At 33.1% G+C, this 12,116-nt stretch overlaps 2 protein-coding genes across 2 annotated transcripts in view; both read right to left on the bottom strand.

The window, feature by feature from the left end:
• Positions 1-3,876: 3,876 nt before the first annotated feature.
• Positions 3,877-10,715, bottom strand: LOC141455231 (protein CDV3 homolog). The gene is made up of 5 exons (XM_074130145.1): positions 10,239-10,715; positions 9,764-9,872; positions 7,696-7,911; positions 6,749-6,857; positions 3,877-4,138 (listed from the first exon to the last, which is right to left on the bottom strand). Exons 1-5 carry the CDS (start codon positions 10,416-10,418, stop codon positions 3,988-3,990), a joined length of 765 nt encoding a protein of 254 aa, XP_073986246.1. The 5' UTR covers positions 10,419-10,715; the 3' UTR covers positions 3,877-3,987.
• LOC141455225 (WD repeat, SAM and U-box domain-containing protein 1-like) overlaps positions 10,418-12,116 on the bottom strand; it is a 24,220-nt gene continuing 22,521 nt past the window's right edge. Inside the window, exon 19 of the mRNA XM_074130131.1 lies at positions 10,418-12,084. Coding sequence (XP_073986232.1) covers positions 12,042-12,084 — 43 coding nt within the window. The 3' untranslated portion in view covers positions 10,418-12,041. The remainder of the gene's footprint in view (positions 12,085-12,116) is intronic.

The following is a 12,116-nucleotide window of genomic DNA, read 5'->3' as shown; positions in this document are numbered from 1 at the left end:
GATACGTTTTTTTTTCATTTGCTTCGTTTTCAATTTTTTACCTAATAAAAAATATTTATGAACCTAGAAAAATAATAATACGACGAGACTAAAAACACAAATGTATTATAATACAAAAACAATTTCAAGAAACCTAAACAAATCCATATCTGTCTGGTATAAGTTATAATAACGCAACATAAAACATTTTGTTTAATGGATATTCTCATGGAGAATAAAAATTAAAGCAAATAAAAAAAAAAATAATAATAAAATGAAACAAAATATTTCTGTACTTTACTATATTTTGTTTTCTTCACATTTCTGGTTTTTTTAAAAATACAATTTTTATTAACATAGGCTGTACCAAAGGAAATACACCAAAATTAAACAGTGTTGCTCAACTTAGTCCCTTTTTCGTACAGGGCGTCGTGCAACTGTGCATATCTTTTATAATTATCCAATTGGACAATCCTGCTTTGATTAAATATTGTATACTTCTTTAAATATGCTGTTTTTTTTTTTAAAAAAAAAGCACAGTATAACCTTCGTCTACGTTAAGAATAATCGCTGTTCACGAAGACTGTTCATTATCGGACCGATCAACGGGGGGGGGGGGAGTTTGCCTCCAGATCATAGCTGACTGATTGAGGGATTATTTAATCAGCCTAATTTGAGGATAGTCTCGAGTTTTCTTTAAAAAAAAAAAGAAATTTAGTTTTCACTTTTGGCTTTTCTTTTGGTACCCCTGATTTCCCTTTTTTTTTTTTTTTTAATTACTAAAAAACGAAAATAATGACAGTCATTTTTCCTCTTTTAAAACTTTTTTACTTAAAAGAAATAATTCAATATTTGTATTTCGTGTATGGTAATTATTTTTTATTTACTTTAATTATAGAAAAATTAAAATAAAAAGATCTGATTTTCATAAATAAATTTATGTTGGCAGAAAGTAAATAACCTACCCAAAAATAAAAATCAAAACAAAAAATTAGTACTTCGTAATATGGATGCATTCCCCTATTATTTAATTAATCAAATATGGCCCTTGAACTATATTTTTATAATAAAGAAAGTGGATGATTTAAATGAAAATGAATCAATACTGACAAAGAGTAGAACTTAAATTTGAGAATAATTATTAGTAAGTAACAATTAGACGCATTGTAAACGTTACAAAAATCTGATCAAAAAACCAGGAAAATAAGTTGCTCTAGAATAGGTCTTCTTCCAGAAATCTAGGTTGATCAACAAGTCTTCGGTTTTCCTAAGAAGTTCAATAAAATAGGTTGTGACTGTTGAGACATTTAGATAAAAATGGGCAACAAAATACAAAAAAAATCCAAAAACATGAGTTTTCTTATCTTTTTCTTGTGTTCTGGTCAGTCATTGGCTGGATCAGCATCAGTGAATCCTTTAGCTCTCCTGCTGAAGTAGTTTGCCATATTGGGCATAGCAACATAATATAAAGCTGGATAGCAGCTTTTATAGGCTCAGTCAGATAAAAGAGGAAAAAGTAAATTGCTCGAGAGAATTCTAACTTATAGAGCGAAACCTGAAGTTGGAACACAAAAGTAAGGGTTGTAGAAATGAATTAATGGGTGAAATGCATTTATATGGTAGAAACTGCCTATTAGTCATTTCCTCCAAGGGTAGATGAATAAAAATCGTAAGAGGAGAATTTCCTGGAGAGATAGAACAACAAGTTAATGGTGGAAACGAGATGGTTATCACAGGCAGGCTATCACCATCTTTGGATCTTTCAACCTGGACTGCTGGGAGACCACAATGGTAAGAAAGCGCCGCCTTATTTGAGAAGACATAATGGTGATATTATAGCTCAGCGAACACAAATTATATTTCTTATTTTGTCATTATTATTGACAGTATTTCAGGGCCTATAATAATGTATCTTAAATTATCTGTTTACATTTGTTATTTTTTCACAAAATACTTTAAATTATGTTCTAACAAATAACAATTAACAGTAGAAAAATCATAATTTAAATCAAGAAAAAAAAATCAAATTTCTAAGAGTAGTAGGGCTCAACAATTTTGTTAAATGCTGCTAAAAAAATAAAAATAAAAATCCTGAATGAATTGCTGAATCCTGAAGGAACTAGGGAAGACTTTCAAAGCAAAAAAAAATTTTGTAAACACATCAACCTTAATAATATTTTTTTAAAGATCTGTTCCAACAAAGCTTTGATTGTATAGTTTACATTTTTTTTTAAGCGTTTCATCAATTTTCTTTAAAATTTCTGTAGTAGCAGAGAGAGTTTTTATTATTTCTGAAAGGGTTTTTACACTTTTAATCCCTCTTTCGAGAGTTTGCCTTTAAATATGTTTACGTCAAACTTCTTGTTGACAGTGAAAGGGAGGTTACACATGGTGTTATAAGTGTGTTCCTTAAAAGGTTAATGAACGGTGATTTTTTTCGTTGTATAGTTGGAATTGTACTTTATAAAAGGAGGCGTTCGCGATTTTAGAAGCAGGCAAAATGTAATCAATAAACTTTGTAAAAAAATAAATTATAAAACGAAATTGGTAAAACTGTTGCAAGTTGTTCTTTTATTTCTGAAAACATACAGCAGTTGCCAATATCTACGTGCTCAATTTTCTTTTGTATTTAGCTGGTTGATTAACAGCCCAATTCCTGGTTTAAAATAATGTTCCAAATACTGAAATGAATAACTACTCAGCATGTCCAGAAGTACAAGCTACAGATACTGCAATGCTACTTATTGTTAAAGAAACAACATCTGGCCACTTCCAGGAAGTTTAGCCAAGTAAGCGTTTAGTAGTAATAAAAACAATTTTAGAAAAAGTAAAAGAAATGAAAGCAATTGTTGAGTTGTTCTTGTGCTAAGCGTGGCATCCACCGTTACCAGGCTTTGGCTTTTAGTATTAATAACCACCCGGCCACAATCCCAGTGTGGCTCAGTTTTGTGAAATAAACACTTCATTTGAGGAGAGAAACTGCCTGGATCGTTGAAGTTTCCAAAATCGTAAAGTGGACAACTCCTTTAAAGGTCTGAACGATGCTACTGAGAGAAGGCTGCTTCCAACACAAAACAGGACCAATAACTTACGGGGGGACCTGCTTTGAAGAAATATGGCCTTCAAACGGAGGGCCAACTCTTCCAAACCATCTTCAGGAAGCACATGCAAACCTTAAAGTGGGGGGGCATTGTTTTTGTTCTTTCAAGGTCACTAAAATTATAACCAAGATTAGATACACGTTTATGTCCTCCTTAAAATTGAAGAAATGCTTAAAAAGAATCAAAAAAAAAAAAACACCTCAGAATTCAAATAAATCGCAATAACCAACACCGCGTTTACATTTTTTTTTGCAAGTGACAAGAAAAACCAAGCCAAACTGCTTGTTGGAACATAACCCTTTTTCTTTTATAAAATACATTTCATCTTACCATATAAATTTTCATCAAGATCCTTTAAAGTTAATGGATTTTTATTTTATAATTTTTTCAAATTTTATGTTTGTCTCTCTTTTTTCGATTTCTTTTTTGTAAACTTTACACAATTATATGTAAATATATATATTTTTTTCATTTTTATTTATTTACTTTTATTATATAAAATGTTATATATAATATTATATACGCCGATATTACAAATTAAAAAACAACCAAATCTAAATTCACAAAATGTTTTCTTTTTTTTCCTTTCTTTAAACATAAAAAAAAAAAAACCTTACTTTTTTTTAACAACATTTATATAAATAATATATCACCAATCGATAAATTTTATTTATAAAAATCGACACATTCTTCGATTTCAAATTCGATAAATTTTTTTTTAAACTTTTTTTAATATTCAATTTCGTGGTGATTTCTTTTTTTGTATATATATTTACATGAAGTATTTATTAATCCATTTTTTTTTTTTTGTTTTTTTTAGGTAAATTTAATCTTTTTATTTTTATACCTTTTTTTAACCTTCAATTTTGTTTTTTTTCCGACTTATTTTTTACAAATGCTACTAAACTCAACTTTGTTCATTGTCCAAAGCACCGTATTTATTACCGAGAGCTAGTTGTTTGTTTTGTAAATTTGGAGGTTCATAGCGGGCAGTGTGCGATTTAGAATTACGTACTTCTTCAAAACCAGAACTAACGGTGTTGTCATCTTTTCCCTTCCTGTAAATTACAATAGTACTATTATTATTATTATTATTATTTTTGTAAAAGAGAAATACAAAGACGAAAAAGAGGTATTATTGCTAACCTCCGAGGTACTGGAGTAATTTGGTATCATTTATTAGTAAAAATTTGTGTTCTTCAGAGTCCAATGAAGTTATGTTCTTACTTAGAGAGATGTATCCTTTAATGGAAGAAAGGTAAAACTATGGCAGATCAGTTACCTAGACAACCATGGTTTAAGGGGAACTGTCACTAATAAATGGGTTGTTTACGACAATAAGCAGGCTGAGAGCTGTACCACGCGGTGTGCAAATCGTATCTACACAGGATCAACAAAAAGGTCCTCTCTCCTCTTTGCGTTCATTGCAATGAGGAGGAGGATTTCAACCATGTAATAATGATAAGTACACGTTATGTAGAGTAGAAAGGAAACGAATGTTTGACGATATATACAGGTATTTAGATGCACCATTTCGCTACGAAGACATTATATTCTCCACCAACATACGAGGGTCGTTTGAAAAGTCCGTGCAAAGTCAGAGAGATAGCACCACTGGCGCGTATCGAGGTTATGTTTAGTTAGTAGCATCTCTTGGAAGAACACACACCAAGTTTCAGCCAGATCGGTCTATTTCTTTGTGTTTGGCATTCGTTTGAATCGAGGAAGTCGAGTGATTTTCAAGAAATGGACGAAAAAGAATTTCGTGTGTTGATTAAACACTACTTTATGAAAGGCAAAACGCCTCAGGAGACTAAAGAGAAGCTTGATAAACATTATGGTGACTCTGCACCTTCGATTAGAACAGTTTATAAGTGGTTTCAAAATTTTCGGAGTGGCCATATGGGCACAAGTGACGCTGAACGTTCTGGACGCCCTGTTGAGGTTACTACTCCAGAAATCATTGATAAAATCCATGCTATGGTGATCGATGACAGAATAGTGAAGGTGCGTGAGATTGCTAGTGCTGTGGGCATCTCGAATGAACGGGTACATAATATTTTGCATCAACATTTGGACAAGACAAAGCTATCCGCAAGATGGGTGCCGCGATTGCTCACGCTTGACCAAAAACGAAATCGTGTGAAGTGTTGCAAGGACGGTTTGCAGCTGTTCCAGAAGAATCCGCAGGACTTTAAGCGTCGTTTCGTCACTGTGGATGAAACATGGATACATCACTACACTCCTGAGACCAAAGAACAATCTAAACAATGGGTTACCAAGGGGGAATCTGCGCCAAAAAAGGCGAAGACCGTTCCTTCGGCCGGAAAGATTATGGCGACTGTCTTTTGGGATTCGCAAGGAATAATCCTCATCGACTATCTGGAAAAGGCTAAAACTATTACAGGTGCATATTATTCATCGTTATTGGACCGTTTGAAAACCGAGCTGCAAGAAAAACGCCCTCGATTGGCCCACAAAAAAGTCCTTTTCCATCACGACAACGCACCAGCTCACACCTCAGCAGTTGTGGTCGCAAAATTAATGGAAATAGGGTTCCAACTCGTTTCACATCCCCCCTATTCTCCAGACTTGGCTCCCTCGGACTGCTATTTCTTCCCCAATATGAAGAAATGGCTGGCGGGAAAAATATTTTATTCAAACGAGGAGGTGATTGCAGAAACGAATGGCTATTTTTCAGACTTGGACAAATCCTATTATTCGGAAGGGATCAACAAACTAGAGCAGCGTTGGACGAAGTGTATAAGCCTAAAAGGAGATTATGTTGAAAAATAAAAAAGGTTTACCCCAAAAAATTAAGTAGTTTTTATTTTTGCACGGACTTTTCAAACGACCCTCGTATATGTGCTTAAGTCTATAGCAGAGCTAGCAATGAAATATGAATGTATTTAATAGTTGTAGAATGAATGCAAGAAAATGATTAGAGGATTACGTGATTTTAATTTAGGTTATGCTATAAGGATGGCAGGAGCACAGAGTACTGATCCATCCATTAGTTGTAAGTTTGTTTGTAAATAGTTGTAATATAGTAGAGGGATGAATGTGTGAAGAGAGTGTATTTGTAGGTAAGAACGGAGAGTGAGTGATATTCTAGTGATAATCACCTGGACGATGCTGACTGTATGGCGAAAGCCAATGCAAAAAAAAAAAAAGTGTATAAGCATCAGGGAGATTGTTTCCCAGAGGTACATTGGCTTGTAATTAATCGTGACTGTTCAAAAAAACTCCCTGTTGTTCCAAGGAGGCAGATAGGGGAACAGTGTGCGCTCAGCCAGCTGCAACCATAATAGGTTTTTATAACGTTCGGCGATGCTGCTCTGAACTGTAAAATTGGGCTCGAGGAACGGTCAATAAATACAAATGCTACCAGATTTTCTTTGGAAGTGGCGAGAGAATAGCATGGAGCACACACATACATGAAGCTGATTCACTGAAGGAGGTTGCTTTAGTAACTTTTTGATGATAAAAGTTCACTCTTGCAACTCTAGAGGAGGTTGTCCATAAGCTGAATCTGAACAGATTCAAGATTTCACAATCTTCTTATATACTATACAGAAGCATCTCAATAAATTGTTAATAAGATACAACACAGACGGTTACTGCTACTTCATTTAAATAAATAAAACATTATATTCCTTTATACTCACTTTTTGCCCCAAGTTGATGTAGTCGGTTCTTGAGTGTTGGCTGCAGATAATGTTGGAAATAGTTCTTCACTTCTTACGTCTGGAGCAACTTTACGCCTTAACCGAGCATCTAGTAAATAGTTTGGAATGAAAGTTAGTCTACTGGGATTTAGCTAAGTCTAGGAAAAAAAAAATAGGATTTTCAGTTAAGTTACGATAGTCTGATTGCTAACGTAGAAAGGTGTTTTAACGATTTTGCGTAGAATTTTCGACAGTATTTTAGGAGAAACCTAAAAAAAAAAAAAGGGAAAAACCTCCTCAAAAATGCCCTAAAAAAATCATTTTCCTTGAGAAACAATTATTTATTGTGAAAGTTATTGTATCAGCACTTGGAGAAGTCACAATAGATCCATTGTGGGGTCGCGGTGGCGTAGGCCTTTAAGGCCGCCCTGCTAGAATCTCTATGTATCAGCACGTGGAGAAAATCATAGAAAACAACTTAGATACGTGAAAAATCTGTTTAGTTAGGTAGTACTTTCGATCATAGAATTTTCTTCAAACCGATATTTTCAGTAAAACGGTTATATGTAATCACGGTATTATTATTATAGCCTCTTTTAAAAGTTAGAAACACAATTGAAGTGCCTTTAAATGAATCTTCCTCAGGAAGTGTTTTAATTATAAGTTAAAAATCCGTATCCGTTTATGCAACGTATACTTTAGGACACCAATTCGATCGACCGAATTTGATCAAAACCTTATTGTGGCATCTTCTTTCGGTACTTAAGTAACAAAAAAATTGAAATTTCTGCTATTTTTCCGATTTGAAATACGTAAATCCCAGATCGATTTCTAAAAATCACTATTTTATACTCTGGACGGCTATTTCTGGTGAATACCTAGATTCCAAAAACCTCTAATGATTGGTTATATCTCTTTGCAGTGCAAGTACAAAAGTTTTCACTCACTAAATGGCATTGGTTGTTTGGTTTGGTTACGAAGCGCTGGCGGTACATAACTTTGAGTAGTGGGAGGCTGCTGTTGTTGTGGCGGTGGCTCCTTCACTGGAACTTCTTCTTCCGGTTTCTGTTCCACCGTCGGTACGGCTCTCCAAGGACCTGTCTGTTTCTTCCGAGGTACCATTTCACCAGCTTCATTCTCTTCTAATCCTCCCTCTTCATCACCTAACAGCAGAATAATTTTTGTTCAATGCGTTCAAGGCTAAATTTTTAAAAATAAATAAAAAAAAAAAACTGCTTTGATGACTCACATGACTTTCTCTTACGTAACTTCTCGTTACGTTTTCTAACTTAAAAAATTACGAATACACACTAGTGAGTGTGGAAATGTTGGACAGAATTATACTTTTTGGTTTCACCAACCCTTACGAGTGTAGAATTAGTGGCCAACGATTACTATGTCAACCAAACATCACTTCCTTTGCAGATTGGAAATGGTACAAAAACCAAAATTAACCATTTTCTAGTTGGCCCAGAAAACAACTTTTACAAGTTTTCCCGATAGAATGCAAGTTAAATTATGGAGGATTATTGCCCCGTTTAAGATCATTTGAGAAAATACCTACATAAGAAAGATCTAGCTGCAGGAAGTAACTCTGGGTTACCCGAATTACGAAATTCTTCATAATGTTTTAAGAATTCATAAAGGATAATGGTAACACTCCCTGTACAAAACGACTGGTTGATTATGAAACGAATTTATTTCCAAAATCTTTGCCGATCAAAACTAACGATGTAACTAAAGTGCTACACTAAAGTAAAAGTAGACATCTTGAAATAGAGTACAATTTTTCGGAAGCTTTTGCCCCTTTAGAATAGCTGAGTTTTTGAAGTAAAAAAAAAATGAAATGTGACACAATTTAGAAAGATTCAAAGTACTGTAAGTACAAAAAAAATTTGCGATAATGTTGGCTCAAAGAAAATTACCTTCATTGTGACGGACGAAGATGCAAAATTGATGAGCACTTTGTACATCACACTGACAATGAAGTAATGTTCTTTCTCAGAGAAAAACAAGACTAGAACGAGCGTGCCGAAACAGGGGCACATAAAATGAACCAAGGCGCGTGCCATGAACGATAGTGTGAAGTCTTAACAACGCTAAATTTAGGAATAACAAACAGAAGATATCTCTCTTCTCTTCACTTCATATTTCTTCCATTCGAGGAAGAATCTTTCTCTCCTTCCTTGGTTCGCCAGAGAACCTGGACGGGTTGCTATTATCACTTCGGGGTTCTGTACGGAGAATGGTCTTACCAGGCACCAGTATAAGTGAACAAATTGATCTTCTAATCGCAATGATGAAAAATTATTAACCTACAACCTCTAGATGCCAAATTAGCATTCAGATTTGCCACAACCCACCTAGTTCATCCATAAATATTGGTGAGGCTGCCCATTCTTTGAATCTATAGGGCATGTCCATTGTAATGACGATGGAGATTAGGCCAGTTGTACAATAACCAAGCCTTAGATCCTACACAATTATCAGTTGCCAAACCAAATGGACCTACTATCTTACCCCACCCTAAACAGTAACGAAGCTGTAGAATGAAAATAAATTAGCACACAAACTTAATGGAAACCTCAAATCAGGATCTTTAAATGGTCAGTGGTCATTCCATTTTTCCAAGAACCGAAAAGTATTACAAAGTTGGGAAGTCCACATTCGGCACTTAGAAGAACAAAAAACAAAAAATAGAATTAAGATTTGTTTACAGCACATTTTTTAATTATTATCTCCAGCACTTTTAATAAGAACAAGAAATTAAAATGTTACCTCAGAAAGAAAATATGTACAGAAACTAAAACAATCACAATCCACATGGTCATAGCTAACAACAAACGCAACATATGTCTGCGTTCTAAATCAACATTTATCCAATAACAGGTACAAGTTTGAAAACAAAATCAATGATTTGTTTTTTAAGCATACATTTAGTTAAAAATTGAAAATGAAATAAATAGATCCATTTTATCTATGGAACAAATCAAAATAATCCAAATCAACACTAACCTGAACATCCTTCTTCAGTACTATCATAATCAGCCAACGTTAAATTCTGTATCTTTAATCCACTGTAATCTTTTTTCTCTTCTTCAAACTCTCTCCATTCATCTTCATCCTAATTACAGAAAATATTGTTTATAAAAAGAAACACAGAATACACTATTAAATTTGTAGGCTATGAAAATATGGCATGGCAATGAGGTTATTAGGTTTTCACTTAATTTAAAGCATTTATTTGAATTTTTAATGTTACTATTCGCATATTAGTGTTTTTTTGTTTTAAAAAAACTTTAAAAAAAAAATGAATAGAAAACTTTAGCGTGGTTACTAACTTTTGTCTTCTAAAAGCTATTAAAGATTCGATGGGTTGAAGTTCTTGATTGAGTCCCAATTAATTTTATGGCATTGATTAGTAATAGTTCAATAAATTTTATGAAGGAATTAGTAAACATAAAATAAAAATAAAAAAAAATTAACAAACCTGGACAGCATTCCCTTGCTCATCTAAATCTTGCAAAGTTTGTAATTTGTCCTTTTTCAATTTTTCCGATCTCCTACCAGTTTCTTCTAATTTCTTAGCTATTTCATCGGCTGTAGCAAATTTTTTACCTTTTGATTTCTTTCTATCCTTTTTTGCAAAGAAATCATCTAAATCGGCCATTATTGTTTTCTTTTTTTTTTTGTTAACCACTAATTGAAAAATAACCAAAGTTCAATATGAAAATTTATTTCAACTTCTCTTCTTTTTATTAATAATTGTTTTAATTTTTTTAAACTTGGATCAGTCTTTTATCGAAAATGGTGATCATCTCAATTAATACATTTATATGAATAGTAAAAAAAAAAAAAAAATATACTTCCCCACATGGAAACTAGAATACTGCTACCGGAGCACGTCCGCCATTACGACACGAACACACGGTGTGACTGTTCACTGTGACGTGCACCACCTATCGCATTACTGACCGACTTAAAAAGTGACACGGTTATTTTATTTTTATTGTTCATTACTTTTATTATTTTTATAAACATCAACCTGGTTCAATTAAAATTCAAGTTATGCAGAAATTACATTTATTTAAAATTTATTCATTGAAAAAAATATAATTGAAATTTTTTTGTCTGCCAAAAACCGTTTAAAAAAAAATGTTTAATATGATCAATACGTCAGTAGAATTTTAGTTGTTCAATTATTATTAAATTCTACTCTGTTTTATTTTATAACTACTTTTCCTTTATTTTGAGGTAATAATTTCAATTTTCTCTTAATTTAAAAATTTTCCTTAAAAATTGCCAAGATTACATATTAAGTTCTTCAGTAAAGTAAAAATTGTCAAAAGTTAATTCGAAAACCTTTCAGAACTTGTGGAATTAGAGCCGAAATTTCACAGGTTAATTAACACATTTACGTAACCATCCCCCCCCCAGGTCTTACTAAACATTTACTTTTTACAAATTTGGTCAATGCCACCCTCAATTTATTCAATAATTAAAAACTTTTGGAAATTCAAAATAGAAAATATTGGACACTTAGACAAAAACAAAGACTGATTCTTTCACAAAACTACGATGAAAGAAAATCGATAAAACCATAGAATTTCTTTTGAGGTCGATATTTTTAAATGTTAATTGATCGCATTTGTTACATAAAATTAACTGAACTAGGCGGGGGGTAAAACTCCAAAAAAACGCTTGGTTGCTAATATATTGCATTTTTTTTTTAAATTTAAGGTGGAACATTGAGGTTTTCGGCGCCTGTGCAGGAAACTCAGTACAATGCCGGCCTTTAATAGTTTTATAGTTATAGAAATTTCTAAAAAAAACAATCGCAAATGTTTGCGAGGGGCTTTTACCAAAGATGTTTATACGGTTTTACAACCAATAAATTAGAGAATTTATATGTAGCTAAAATTTTAAGTAACTTTCAAGAGTTACCTAAGAATTGTAGTAGAGACAAATCATTATTGAAACCACATCTTTATTTTATTTGAGTAAATACTGTTGCCTGAGATTTACATATTTTAGTGCGAGGTGTTCAGTTTACTAACCACAGTTGCAAAAAGACTTGCCAATCTCTTGTGAAGTATTGTAGGGAAAAGTTTCTTTTTGCAAGGACCAGGCTTTTCACATTAAGACTTTTTTTTTGTATGATCTGGTCACAAAGTGCTGAAGATCTCGAATCGTTACGTGGCAATTGAAAATTAATCTTACAGGTTGCGAGCAGTCATTTCCTCACTCTCATAGGCATTAGTGAGTTTAAGCCGTCTCATTTGAGTGTAACGTCTTAAGCTATTGGTACAGTGGTTGGAATCTGCCCTTGTTTACACCTAGAACAATTAATAGTTCCTCCATTTCTACC

Source organism: Rhodnius prolixus, unplaced genomic scaffold (genome assembly GCF_049639745.1).
Source record: "Rhodnius prolixus isolate KJV_2025 unplaced genomic scaffold, Rpr scaffold_33, whole genome shotgun sequence".
Classification (NCBI taxonomy): Eukaryota; Metazoa; Arthropoda; class Insecta; order Hemiptera; family Reduviidae; genus Rhodnius; species Rhodnius prolixus.
Note: the sequence above shows the minus strand (reverse complement) of the source record. Positions and strands in the feature narration are given on the sequence as shown.

Coding starts and splice junctions, on each gene's coding strand:
- LOC141455231 (XM_074130145.1), bottom strand. CDS start 10,418: ATGGCCGATTTAGATGATTTCTTTGCAAAAAAGGATAGAAAGAAATCA. Junction 7,912..9,763: donor TACTGAAGAAGGATGTTCAG/GTTAGTGTTGAT, acceptor TTCTGCTGTTAG/GTGATGAAGAGGGAGGATTA. Junction 6,858..7,695: donor CAAACAACCAATGCCATTTA/GTGAGTGAAAAC, acceptor ACTATTTACTAG/ATGCTCGGTTAAGGCGTAAA.